Source organism: Camarhynchus parvulus, chromosome 21 (genome assembly GCF_901933205.1).
Source record: "Camarhynchus parvulus chromosome 21, STF_HiC, whole genome shotgun sequence".
Classification (NCBI taxonomy): Eukaryota; Metazoa; Chordata; class Aves; order Passeriformes; family Thraupidae; genus Camarhynchus; species Camarhynchus parvulus.
The window spans coordinates 3,631,915-3,646,541 of record NC_044591.1 but is presented as its reverse complement, the minus strand read 5'-3'; the positions used below and the strand labels follow the sequence as shown (position 1 = coordinate 3,646,541).

Below are 14,627 nucleotides of genomic sequence, written 5' to 3'. Positions count from 1 at the left end.
TCTTAAAGAAATGATTACAGCCCCACTCTGTCATGAATAATTTCAGATTTATTACAAAATACCCTCCCCAAGGGAAAGGAGGGAGGGAAGGCATCTAAGCCACGATTCCCTCATCCAATCAATATGAATGGAAGCAGCAAACCTCAAGTGGAACATTCCCCAGCTCACTGAGGGTTAAGCATAACAAAAACCCTCCATCCAAAAAAGCAGGGAAAACACAACTTCCCTGCAGAGCAAACAGCACTGGGCATTCCCAGGTAACTTTTTTTCAGAAAAGCTGAGAGGGAAGGGAAAAAAATACAAAAACCATCTAAACACTCTGTTCTATTCCCAAGGCAAAGCAGCAGCCCCTGCCTGGTTTTGGGTTTGATGTGGATAAGCCTAAAAGTGTGATTCATGCCTGGCAATAGTCATAGCTGGCATACAGTAAAATGCTAAGATCAAGAGGATAATTAGCATTAGATGTAATTAGATCCACACAGTTGGATTCTGGAAGAGCTAATTTGTATTTTAAACTTTCTTGTGTGCCTTTTGCCATCAAAGCTGGAGATCATGGTGACTTTGTTTTTTCCCCCCACATGGAGAACATTAAAATATTAAATGGTAGGAAGACCCTCACAAAACACTGATGAATTCCATCTATCTCTGATTCTAATGAATATCAAATTTTAACTAAAATGCTGAACTTCACAGGGGAGAAAAAAATTTCTCACTTCTGAAATGCCTTCTCTGGGATTCCTACATGTGTATAACAAATCTTCACAGGAGTTAATCCCTTTTAAACAACTGTGAATGTTAAATTACCCTTCTAGTCATCTACAGTTTGCCTTGAAGATAAAAGCTTTGTTTTTATCTGCAAAAGCAGCATTTTGCTGTTTACAGGAAACAAATCCCACCTTATCAATTTGTGTAGCTGGCACTTATCATTTAATGAGTTTGCTGTACTTAACACATTATTTACTAAAACCCTGCATTTTGAGAAGGGGGAAACAAGAAAATCTCATCTTTCCATTAAGAAATGGAATTAAGAAATAGAGGATATTTAGAAACACAATAAATCTTTTTCTTGCTTTTGTTTTTTAAAGCAACCAGTTCAGCTGGGGCTGCCATCCCCAGCCTGATAAATCCATAGGAATTTAAGATGATGGATCATTATTTTCCAAGTCAGTGTGTTATTGGCATCTTCAGCACGCAGCAAACTGATAGATAAGCTGGTGGAAAACAAACTGCTCTCAGGTCTGCAATAGGCCACTGGAAACCTGCTCCCCAAGCTCAAGGAAAAGTAATTTAAAACAGGAAAGAAAAATGAAAAAAAAAAAAAAAAAAGGAAAAAAGGGGGTGGAAAGGAGAAAAAAAAAGTTGCTTGGAGAATAGTTGTGCTCTCTCTCAGAATACATTTCGAGAAACATTTTTTTTTATTATTGCCACAATTTTTTTACTTAAAACCAGGTGCTTAACGGGAAGTGAGGATCCAGGCAGGAGCAGTTTTCCCAGAGCACAGCAGGAGACACCAGGCAGCAGCCACAGGGGGTCAGCACCACAGCACAAAGATTTATAGTATAAACGCCAGCTTTCCTAGAAAACCAGAGTTATTCAGCCTGTGGGAATTGGCCCCAGCCTGCACAGATTGGTGCAGAGCTGTCCAAGAGAGGGGCTGGAATATTTAGTGAGAACTTTAGCAGCCATGGATAGAGGTGGTTTTGGAGAGTCCTTTGCCATCATTATCTGTCTGTGGGCGAAAAAAAAAGAGGAAGAAGCTCCAAACTTTCACAATCTTAAAAATGACATCTTGATTTTACCTGTTTGACTCCTAACTGGAGTCTTCCCAGACTTTTCAGAAGCTGGGAAACATGGATAAATAGAGTGAATTTCTGTACTCAGAGCTGTGTGGTGCCATGGCCAGGTCACTCTTAATATTTCCAGTACATTCAGGAGAACTGAGGCACCTTCGCACTGTGGCATTCACATTCCCTGGAAAAATCCCTTTGCCCAGGATTTTTCTCCTGGCAAGCTGAGAAGCCTCAGAGAAAAGGAAAACAATTCTTATCTCATTTGCTTCTCCTGTGTTGTGCTCATGTGGAATGTGTTTGGAGATTGTTTACCCACAGGTGATTGTTCCATTGGATTCTGGTGTGAGTTGTTTGCACTCTTTAGTCAATCAGGGCCAAGATGTGTCAGGACTCTGGAAAGAGTCACGAGTTTTCATTATTATTTTTTTAGCATTCTGTAAGTATCCTTTCTGTATTCTTTAGTATAGTTTAGTTTAGTATTCTTTAATATAATATAGTATCATAAAATAGTAATTTAGCCTTCTGAGAACATGGAGTCAGATTCATCATTCCTCCCTGCCACAAGGGTCCCTGCAAATACAATATTTGCACCACCCTGCACCTGACCCACCAGGCCCCCAGTCCAGGAAGGAAAAATCAAAATCTTATTTAAAGCACAAATGACTGCACTGTCCCAGCTGAGCACCCGGTGCTGTTGGTTATGGACTCACAGAATCCCAGAACAGTTTGTGTCAAAAGGGACCTTAAAGCTCTTCCCATTCCACCCCTGTGGGGGTCCCAGTTGTGGGTTTCTCTGGGTCTGGATTGAAGGCACTGAGACAGTAGTTCATGTTCACACTCAGGTGTTTATTATTTCTTATCAGTGAAACAGTCTCACTGCTGTGAGTTGGGCAGCTTTTCATTAGAAGGCACAAAATGGCCAACAGTCTCTTGGTACAAGGGCTTTTAAGACTAAACTATCCAATTAAGAGCTGACACCTGGATTATTTTCCCGCCAAGAGGGTACCAAGGACACAGAATATAACAAACCACAACTGCATTGCTCAGGTAACTGGGCAAGCTGGAACAAAATGAATGGTGGAAATAGAAATAAATTGAGTTCCCTGGGACTTGCTCTGCCCACAGGAAGCAGCAGAGCCTCCTGCCACAGCTGCAGAGCAGGGGGTGACTTGAGTCTTTAACCCAGCTGAGCTCTGGCTGCTGTGCTGGGAGCCCTCACAGAGGTGCTGCTGCGATGGAGCCTTCCTTACAGGATAACACTGCAAAAATGCAAAATTCCTAGCTTGCAACCCATCTGCCACAGCCCTCAGGACATTGCAGGGTCTTTCCCTTCTGCAGAATAAACCCATCCATTTCTCTCTCCCAGCCTGTTTTCTCTTTACCAGAGCTTTGATGAATCTACATTTCCATTTCAAAACGAATGGAATCCAACATATTTCCTATTCTAGCATAGTTTTCCCATGTTTAAATTTCATATAATCTATTTCATTCCAAACCAAGATAACATATGGATATTTTGAGGGTATCATATTCCAGCTCTTTAGGAATGTTTAATTTTGGAGGGGCTCACATGGTTTTTATTCCATCATTACATCCATTGCATTAGCCAGGAGGATAAAGCACAAAGGCAGGAACCTCAGCCTTTTTCAGCTGATTTACCAGTTAAACTCATGATGGCCTGGATGTGTAAAACACTTTCATTATTTCATATCAGAATTTAGGAAAAATATCCATTTACATGATTCTCAAAAATCCCCACCTACCATAAAACAGGATAAAGCCAGAGCAAAGGCAAATTCTTTGCTTCATGTCTTTCATCCCCTTTACAATTCTAATAATGCATGGCCATTAAAATTGCCTCCAAGACCTCCAAATAAAGAATAATAACTAATTCCTGTTTGTAGCTGCAAGTGTAATCATACACATGTTCTCAGTTCATTATTTTGGTGTCAAAAAACATGAGGGTTGCAATTGCAATGAATTATTACATCCACATACTTTGCTATGAGCATTAACTGACAAAACCAAATTAGTCCATCAGGAGGGCAGATGAACACTGCCCATAATTGAATCAGGAGTAAATCAGCTCACAAGTGCTTTGTGTAGAGATGCTGTAATAATGGAGTCTGACTATTGAGATGACAGGGGACAATTTATATTTAATTTACACCAAAAAAAAATACTGTTCAATATTTTCTGTTTTCTGCTGTTGGTTTGGGTTTGGGTTGTTTTTTTATTTTCAGATATTTGGGATCTGGTACTTGGTACACAGCAGTCAGAACATTTGGGGAAAGCTTTTCCTTGTTGTTTTAAGAATAGCCCCCTCCTGCTGTGCATTATATAAACAGCTGTAGGTACATATCCATAATTCCACACTTACATCCATGGTCCCCCCTCAGTGTCTGCTCTGTGGTGGGCTGGGTTTAAACACAATAATCACACCTCAGTGGCTGCTCTGTGCTGGTTTTAAACACAATAATCACACCTCAGTGTGTGGTGTCTGGTTTTAAATACATTAACCACACCTCCATGGGCCCAGGGGCTCCCCCAGGGTGAGGGGCAGAGGGGCTGCTGGCATGGAGAGCACGGGGGCACCTCCGCTCCCAAATGCTGCTGCAGGTTTGATCAGACCCCACAAGTCCAGGGTGCTGCTCTGGGGAATAAAGCACCAGATCCATCCAGGAAATGGGGATTCAGCTCTACCCAAGGACATCTTTTACCATCTCTTTAATACCCACATTCTCTTTTTTTTGAAAATACTGCTTTTTTTCTCCCCTCTTCCAAGCAGGTACAATCCGTCACCCTCAGGACACCAGCTACTGTTTGGCCATCAGAAAAACCTCTCTGCTGTAAGAGATCCCTGTCCTGTGCTCTCAGCCAGGCTCTGCAGTTCCCTGGAGCTTTTCCAGCCTGAAATAAACCAAAGCAGGAAATCCTCTCTGAGATAATAAAACTCCCAACCTGTTACACCCCACTCTGCTCACTGAAACGTGGCCTCCATGCTTCTCTCAAGCCTTTCATATAGAGTTATATATTTATATATTTATAGGGTATTAGCAAGTCCTTGTCTGTGATGCCTCTGTCCTTCAGGGCCCAGTGAAGCTCCCCAGGCAAACAACAGCAGCAAAATGTTTGTGTGATTAAAAGGAGAACCTTATAGAGTAGTAAAAGCTACAGACAGCAAGTGGAGTCCATCCACTCTTTTCCTCTTGGGACCACAGTCCTAGCTGTTGAAGTGGAAAGAGGGAGATAAATGTCACTTCTTTTTATCCCTAATAACAGCACATCCCACTGGGTGGAAAGGAAAAATATTTGTGCTCCTCCCATTTCATTTCTGTGGCCCCTGAATCTGTTCAGCTCAGGCTGGAGCACATCACCTGTCAAGGAGAATTTTTACCCATTGCTTTTCTGGGAAGAGGTAAATGATGTTTCCTCCTAGTGCTGGAGCTGGCCCTGGAGACAATCAGATTATCCTGTCCTCCTCTAAAACACAAAACCCCAGGGGCTTCTCAAGCAGTTTGTTTGTGATACATTTCTTGTCATGTCAGAAAAACAGGCTTGGTTTTGACAAAAAAGACACCTTTTTCTGCACCATCACACACAAGGTGATTCAGCCTGGCAGGAACATGCACAGAAAGTTGGCAGGGATTTCATTCTGCACTTTCTCAGGCACCACAGTAGCGGGCACAGATTTACATGGCTGCTTTTGAGCTGCTGAAGTCTGACAACACCAGCACATAAACCCAGACCACAGCTCCACTCAGGGAACAAACTTCAAAAGCAGCCAGATTTAGTAAAAGGAAAATCCCCCATCATGAAATTTGACAAAACAAAGTCACTGTCAATTTTGTAATGCTGCAGTCAGTAATTTTCTCTTCCAGGTGTCTGCAACACAACAGCCTTGGGCGCCTGCACTGGAGTGACAGAACAGGAGGTGATGGGTTCAAACTGAAAAGGGGAAATTCGGGTTAAATACATGGAGGAAATTCTTTCCTATAAAGTGTGGGCAGGCCCTGGCACAGGGTGCCCAGAGCAGCTGTGGCTGCCCCATCCCTGGGAGTCTCCAAGGTCAGGCTGGACAGGGCTTGGAGCAACCTGGGATAGTGGGAGGTGTCCCTGGCATGGCAGGGGTGGGAAGAGATGGGTTTTAAGGTCCCCTCCAACCCCAACCATTCCATGATTCTAGTGATGCCTCACCTTAGCAGGTCAGTGGTTTCCCACCCAGGAGGCCCAGACTCTCTGGGATCACCAAATTAATCTCACTTCACCCACCTGACACCTGCTCCAGTTTCTTATTTTCCCAAAACTAGTTAATCTAACCTGAGGCACAGTAATTAAGGCAGGCTGCTGCAAACATCTCTGGCATCCACACACACCCCCTCCTCTCCTGGGAGACCAAATGAAACAGCTTGTTACCATGAAAGATTTATCACTGACTAATGCACGTAGGAAACCTGATGCTCCAAGTGCCAGAGAACACATTCCCAGCCCTGATCCTGTATGGCCCCAAACCAACTGATCCAAGCAAGTTTTATGCTGACTGTTTGCTGCTGCTGTTGTCCATGGGAGGCAAGGAGAGCTGTCACTAAAGGTTTGCTCTGGGAGCTGGAGCCTGAGCTCACAAAGTGCTGTAATTCAGGAAACCCAGCAGCAGAAATTAATCCATCCCTGGAAGAGTCCAAGGCCTGGTAGGATGGGGTTAGAGCAGCCTGGGAGAGAGGAACAGGTCCCTGCCCATGGCAGGGGTGAGAACTGTGGTGTTTGTGAGGGTCCCCAGGAGGAGGTGAGAGATGAGAATCTGACTCCTTGTTCTTAGAAGGATGATTTATTATTATAATTATATTAATTATGTTATATTAATTATGTTATATTATATTATATGTTATAAGTTATGTTATATGCTATATATGATTTATGTATCATATGTTGTGCTATAATGTGTTATGTTATATTAAAAGGATGCTGTACTAAAACTATACTAAAGAAAGAGAAAGGATACATCAGAAGGCTTAACAAGAATAATAATAAAAAACCCATGACTGACTCCTCAGAGTCCTGACACAGCTGATGGTGATTGATCATTAATTAAAAACAATTCAGCTGAAATCAATCAAACATTTCCCTGTTGGTAAACAATCTTCAGACCACATTCCTAAGCAGCAAACACATGAGAAGCTGAGGCTTCTCATCTTCCCAGCAGAAGAATCCTGGGTAAAGAGGATTTTTCAGAAACTATCAGAGTGACAGAGAACAAGCTGGGTTTAAAATCTCTCCCAGCCCAAACCAGTCTGGGGCTCTGTGCCATCCCTCCTGCCAGGCCTTGCCAAACTCAGCTTTTGGGGAGAAGGTGAAGCTGCATCACCTCTGCTCTGCCTCAGCTCCAAGTAAATGGTTTGAAAGCAGATCCTGTTTGGTGGCTGTTTAATTAAATAATGGAAAAATGCACAAGGGACTAAAGGGCACAAAATAAAGAGAGCACAGATGGTAAATGTTCATCTAAGCCTCAGTTTAGAAGGTCAGAGATTTCCTTCTAGGAAATCAGAGGCTGAAATTTTCCCATTAATCACTTTTTTCAGATCTAAAACCCATCAGATTTGAAATGCTTCAAGGAGCCCACCTCCTGAGCAAACCTTCACCCAAGTCAGAGGGTACAGAGCAGGTCTTTTTAAAATACTATTTTGTTTGTTTAAAACCATATTCAAGCACCAGATGAAGAAATTCTATGTTGCATATTCCATGCTTTGTTTGCAAAACAAAATCTTTGCAAAAGATGCCAGACCAGATGAGACTCCAGGGATTTCATGCTGCATGACAAACATTTTGCTTAGGTAATGCCACATCAATCTCACCTCACTTTCCCCTTGAGAAGAACTGGAACAAGAGCTGGAAACTACAGATCTAGGGGAGGGAAGTCAAAAGCTTTGAGCCACATGACATTAATTTCCATAGAAGAACTCCTAAGACTTTTTTATCATGTCTTTAATTTTCTACTAGGAGGGAGCAGCCAAACCAAACTCACATCCATTTGGGGAGCAGCCAAAGTGGAATACAGAATGCTTGTAATGGATAATGTATATGTAATGGAAATATAATATGGAAGAGATTCACTGCAAAATCCTAAATTCTGGATAATTTTCAAATTATTTTCTTGTTCATTCTGGTCACATTTTGAATCAAGTTCCTTATTTCATAACCAATGGAAAATTAACTGGCAAGATATAAAGAAAAAATATTGGGAGCCTAACAAATCAGCAGCATCTGAGAGCCAAGGAATTGATGAAAAATGGAAATTAATCTAATGGAGCAGTGAGTCAGAGAATAATGCATGGCTGTAAATCCAGAAAACTGCAATACACCAAACAAATTGCTTGGAATTTGGCCATGTATAACATAAATGGTTTCTCTACTAAGCCAAATTCTTTCAGAGAACACTCAGCTCTCCTGGAGATCAGGTCTCACTCCATATATTCAATATTTCACGAGAGATCATATGGGAAATACTCTTCAAATTCTAGTAACCCCCATTGTAAAAGTTTGATTGTGACAATCATAAATCCTTCAGACTTTTAAAAAATTTTCTTTCTAAAATGAACAACTGGAGTCTTTCATTTGGGTATTAGCAACATTTATAGCACAAACCTGTGCCAGATTTGAATTTGTGCTTCAAGCAAGAAAGACCCCCCAGCACTGTCTGGCAGGCAGGAATTTCTTCTGAGATCAGGAGATTTAGGATGGGGCCATGAAGCCTCTTTCCCAGTTACTCCTTTTGGAAATCACCAGCCTTGTAGCTAGGCTGGAAAAGGCAAAACATCACTCACCCTGCATGGCTTGCCAAGGAAAACAGAAATCTTATTCCCTGAGTGATCCCAGGCAGGAATTACAGCCTCCCTTTGGGAATTACACTCCCTCTAAAGGTGACCGTGTCCCCAGTGGCACTGACAGATCAGCCAGATTTAATTCCTGCAACAGCAAGGATTTGCTGCCTTGGGAAATGTGGGAAATAGAATTATAACATCTCTATTGTCTCACCCTTCACATGAGCCTGAAAATGGAATAAAAGTTTTCAAAATACCTTTCAGTTGCCCCATCTCTGGTTCAAAAAAAACCAACTTAATCTGCCAGGGAAACTGGAGTTTTGTGAGGGAAATCTCAAAGCAGGGAGCTCAGCCAGCTGCAGCCTTCCCATCCCCACTTCTCCCTGCACCCAGGGCAAATAAACACCCAGGTGATCACCAGGAACAAGTGATGGAGCTGCTGTAAATTGGTGGGGAAAGGGGCGACAGGGTAAAACGGGAAGGTAGAAAAATAACTTTCCAAAGAGCATCCCCTGTGCTGTGCCAGCAAATGCTGCTCCAGAGGTCAAACACAGAGTGAGGAGCTGTGCAAAGGGCAAGGCAGGGCTGCCAGCACACACAGGCTGATTCTGTGACTGCAGAGATCTCCATAAGCTATCCAGGAATACTCAGCCAATTGTGCAGGATCAGCTGCTCAAAACCCCCAATTTTACAGATCTTTTATCAATGGGGACAAGGTGCAGCTGGCAAGGGGAAAACTGACTTCCAGACAGTCAGTATTTGGTTTTCAGAGCCAGTTACTGGAGAGCAGCACAGGGAGAAGGGGATGTGTTTGCAGGGGAGCCTCACAGACCCCCTGGTTCCTCCATCAAGAGTAGAAAATGCTCCACACAACCTGAAGCACATTCTGCAAGCAGAGCCCAGCTCTTCTCACGTGTACTTTGGAGAAGAAATGTCCTCACACCACAGGCAGGAGCTATAAAAGCCACAAGATCATGGCAGGTGGCACATCAAAGAGTGCTGTCAAGCTGTGATCTATCTCAGGCTCAGCAATTCTCCAGGCACAAACTCTGACATTTCATTAAGGCCAGCACCATTTTCATTCAAGCACATCCCAGTGTTATTAAGGAGCCCAAATGCCACCAGTGACAATGATGTGGTACTGGGTATCCAAAAATGTTTCCTGTGAGATTTGGGCTGTTTGGGTCAGAACCTGGCTCTTCACAGCTCCTCAGAGATTGTTGGTGAGGGAATCACAGGAGCAGGAGCAGGTTTTATGGTCTGTAAAGGCTTTTGCACAGCCCTGCTCTACAGTGAGACCTTTTGTGGCCCTGTCCCAAATATCAGCTCAGTGACACAGGACACAAGTGTGAAAAATATGTATTTTATTATTGGCTTTTTTCAAATATTAAAATTAATATTATATGGGTTATGTTAGAAAGTTATGCTGTATTAATTCTCTTAAGTAGTGTGTTAAATATAGTTTTGGGTTATAACAAAATGTTAAAATAGAAACTATGCTATGTAGGATACTTTTTTAAAAGAAAGAACTCACACTGAGATAGCAGCCACAGGGCAACTAAATCTTTCAGAGAAAGAGAATTTATTGCTCCCTTATCAGAAGAAAGGAACTTCTTCCCACCTTGCTCAGCCATGAACATGCTGGTTAGGATTCAGAGGAAGAAGCTGACACTGCCCAGACAGAATCCTGTGTTTGAATGGAATTTATGCATCATGTGTGAGGTGTATGAATATGCAACAGGCTGTTGTTTTAAGGGTTAATCCTCTGTAAACGTGGGTCCTTTTTTGGGCTTACTTTGCCCGGAAAGAGGTACCCAGACTGTCCTTAACTTTTTGTTTTTATTGTCTCATATTGTCCTAATCCTAATTATCCAAATTTTTATTACTCTAATTATATTGCTATTTTTTATAACCATTTTATTACTATTAAACTTTGAAAATTTTAAAAACAAGTGATTGGCTTTTTTCACCTAAGTAAGGACCCAGAGCTGGGTGTCCCCAACCTGTGTCTGCTCCCACAGCCCCAGGGCATCCTTCCTGCCCATGGCCATGAACACAGACACACCCCCAGACACTGCAGCTGAAGTTCTGCTTTCAGGAGTGCTCAGTGTGTCTGGGCATTGCTGTAAGGATAGAAAACTCATAGGAACACACAGGATCTACTGAAATCCCTTTGGATGTGACTGACGCCCATGGCAGCTGTCCTAACATTGCATCTCACCTCCTAGCTGAGGAAACATCTAGAAAATCCTCCCAAGATGATCCCCCAGTCAGTCTGGTTGACTGACTAATGTGGAATTTGAAAACCCAGAAGTTCCAGGTTTCCTTTTGGGGCATTTTCCTCCAAGAAAGGGAAAACAAACCAAACTAAAACTACCACCTGTGTTTTCCCACCTTGCTAACGTGGGGAACAAACTGCTCACCCAGGAGCAGAGCTTTCTCCTACATCTTTTCTTTGGGTAAGACCTGATGGATCCACAGCCTTTGGATTGATCCCAGGACATGGAATAGGAAAGTTTAAGACCAAACCCTCTTAAAGATCTGTCTGACATTTTCTTGGAGGCAGCAGCATGATCTCAAACTTGATTAACCGAGTAGCAGTCAGCTAATTAGTCACCTAATGAGTCATCCTGCCAGCTCTACCTGTGAAAGTTCAAGAGGCAGAGCACAAGTCCCACAGAGACCTGCAGGAAACTAATACACAGCATTTTTAATGTCACCACATTAAACATACAATCCAAACATTGTTAGTAACAGAACTGGCTACTAGAAGAGAGAGAAAAGAGAAGGAAAAAGGATGGGACATTTTGCAGGACAGATCTGCCACAATACCTGTACCAGCACAAAGAGTAATAAGAAAGTACCAGTAGATCTGAGAAAAACAAGCTCTGAAAATTCAGAGCAAGTGTTGTTATGGCATCACTGCAGAAACTCAGGTTTATCCATGGCCCTAAGTACACAAACACATCCTTCCTCAGAGCTACCTGCCAGCAGGGATAGGAAAATAGGAGTAAATCTTGTAAAATCCCTTATCCAATCTGTTAAATTTGGGGAAGCAGGTATGGAGGAGGATGTGAGTGCACAGCTCTGGGGCACCTCAGGGACTGGTGCTTCAGAGCACCTGTGAGGAGCAAGAGGCAAACACAGAAAATTTGGGATTAGTCATGTCACACACCACCTACTTAACAGCCAAAAGCCACAGATAAGAAACAACCAGGCCCATCTGTAGAGAGTTAGAAATGTATGAAAACACCTGGGAAAAGGAACAGAGCTTCTGGGTGCTACAGTAACACAACCAACCAGGGAAAGCCATGGGAAAAAAACCAAAACACTTTGTCCTTCACAGAGCTGAATACCAGAGCAGATATTCACATGCTGCAGCAAATCAGCCTCCACTTAGAATGCCATTATTTTGAAATGCAAAAGTCACCACACACGTTTTGCTTACACCCAAACAGTGACTTCCACCATCAGAGAGAGGAAGAGCAGCCTGTTCCAGCCCACATTAACCCAAACCCACAGGGCCATCCCACCCCTTGTTGTTTGTAAATAATTGGCCACAAAGCTTTTGAGTGGTTTCAGGGGTAGTCGAGGCCAATGCACAAATGCAATAGGGGATACCCCAATCCCTTTGGAAGCCACCAGATTTTAGGGAAGAACTTGGGAAACAGAGCAAGGGCAGAAAGAGCAGCTTGTTACAGCCCAGGTTAACCCAAACCCACAGAGCCATCCCACCCCTTGCTGTTTGTAAATATTTGGGCACAAAGCTTTTGTGGGGTAGTCGAGGCCAGAGCTCAAATGCAAAAGGGGTCACCTCAATCCCTTTGGAAAACATCAGATTTTAGAGAAGAGCTTGGGAAACAGAGCAGGAAAGGACAGCAAGGACATGACAAACCAGGACATGGGATGAAGGATGACATGGAGGTGTGCATGCTTACCTGCTTCCATGAGCTGGCACTGCTGCCCAAAAACTTGGGAGAAGGTGACAGGCCCTGCAGCAGGGCTGGAGGAGGCCGGGGGGGAGTCCATGGCTTCCCTGCAGAGCTGAGTGTTGGTCATGGAGCAGAGCCGGAGCTCCCAGCCCTGCTGTCCCCCACGGATCCTCAGGGCGGGAGGAGACACCCAGGGAGGAATGGTGCTGCCCCTTTCAAGGGAGAAGATCAGCACACGTTTTCAGCTGAGTGCCAGCAGTATTTTCATGGAGAAATCCAAAGGTCTGTGCCTCTCCCGGGAGGTTCTGCCACGTCCAGGGCAGGTCTGGCGGCTTCAGGCACAAATTAGGGCCGGGCACTGAGGATCGGCCCTTTCTGGGGCACCCGCCATGGTCACAGCAAAGTGCTGAGGCTCTTCCTTCTCCCAGAAGAGCCTGGGATGTCCAAGCCCAGCCCTACCTTGTCCATGAGCTCGGACTCATCTCCGGAGCACGGGAATTCTCCTGTGGGGATGCAGAGGCTCTGCCCTTCCCGCCCTGCCGCTGTGAGGGCACCGGGGATCCTCCTCCGCAGGGCTCGGAGCCCGGGCCGCCCCTCAGGAGCTCCAGCTGCCCCTCAGGAAGCCGAGTATCCCCTCAGGAAGCCGAGTATACCCTCAGGAAGCCGAGTATACCCTCAGGAAGCCGGGCTGCCCCTCAGGAGCTCCAGCTGCCCCTCAGGAGCTCCAGCCGCCCCTCAGGAGCTCAGGGGAGGTTTTCAGGGGAGGATTCCAGCGGAGGCAGCCGCGGGCGGCACCGGCCGGGCCGGGCCGGGCCGGGCTCGGGGGGCTCTCGGCATCACCCCCGCAGCTCGTCCCTTCCCTCCAGCCCGCTCCCCCCTTCCCCCAGCCTCACCGGCGAGGGGGAGGAGACTGGAGCCACGTTAAATAACATCCTGTGCCCTGCTGCAGTGCCCGCCCGGCCCTCCTCCCTCTGCCCGCATGCAGCGGCTGCTCCCGGAGCGCTCTGGAGGCGGTGGGAACTCCGGCAGGGAACAACGAGCCGGCTGCCTTAACCCCTTCCCCTGGCTGCCTTAACCCTTTATCGCTTGCCTTAACCCCTTCCCGCCTACCTTAACCCCCTCCTGCCCGCTTTAACCCCCTCATGCCCGAGGGATGCTCCAGGGACAGGGGAAAGGATGCGAGCACCGGCTGCCAAACCTGCCCGCGGTGCCCATCCCGCAGGGATACCTGGCTGGAATTCCTTCAGTGCAAGCACCAGGCAGGGCTGTTTCCAGGGAAAAGGGGCCAAGAGTTAACTCCCAGCAAAGTCTGACAGCGCTGATTCATCTCTGTTTGAAAAGCTCCCCCTGCCAATGCAAAGGATGCTGACTCCGGGAGCGCTGCGTGAATCTGCGGTCCGTGAGTCAGCGGAGCTTTTTTTGGGGAAGTCTGCTGGGAAGAAAGGTTCCCGCGTGGTTAGGAAAACACACGGTGAGCCGGGTGGGAATGAGAAAATCTGCTGTCAGACTGCAGCAGCAGAAAGCCCAGGGCAGAGAATGAGAGGTTTCTGCAGGTACAAGCAGGGCTGTAGAGAGACAGGGCTGACCGCAGCCCCTTCCTGCAGCCCAAGGAGGCAGAGAAGGGCCGGGAACACCTGGAAAATTCCGAGCAGAGGGAATTAAAGTCACGTCTCGTGGTCTGTGCTGCAGCAGCTCCCGGAGCAGCATCGCTGCACAGGGTGAGCACCGAGCCGGGAGCTGTCCACGAAATCCCAGCTGGGTCGGTTTATTGTGTTTACTCCCTCAGATATTACATCAATTTAGGGAACAAATATTTTACAGTGAGGGTGGAGAAGCCCTGGCACAGGTTGCCCAGAGAAGCTGTGGTGCCCCATGCCTGTAAACATTCAAGGTCAGGCTGGACGGGGCTCTGAGCAGTCTAATGAGGTTGGAGATGTCCCTGCTCATGGCAGGAGGTTGGACTAAATGCCTTTAAAATCATCCTTTAACTGGTCTAGGGTTCTATGATTTATATGATTTTAGGCTCAGATTATCTTTGTCAGAATCCAAACAAACAGACCAGAGACTACTTTGCATGTTTATTTCACTAA

General features: G+C 45.3%; 1 protein-coding gene across 1 annotated transcript in view; it reads right to left on the bottom strand.

The window, feature by feature from the left end:
* The window catches only part of LOC115912469 (putative uncharacterized protein C1orf196), a 57,002-nt gene extending 43,479 nt beyond the window's left edge, over positions 1–13,523 (bottom strand). Inside the window, exon 1 of the mRNA XM_030964045.1 lies at positions 12,544–13,523. Coding sequence (XP_030819905.1) covers positions 12,544–12,664 — 121 coding nt within the window. The 5' untranslated portion in view covers positions 12,665–13,523. The remainder of the gene's footprint in view (positions 1–12,543) is intronic.
* Positions 13,524–14,627: the final 1,104 nt, after the last annotated feature.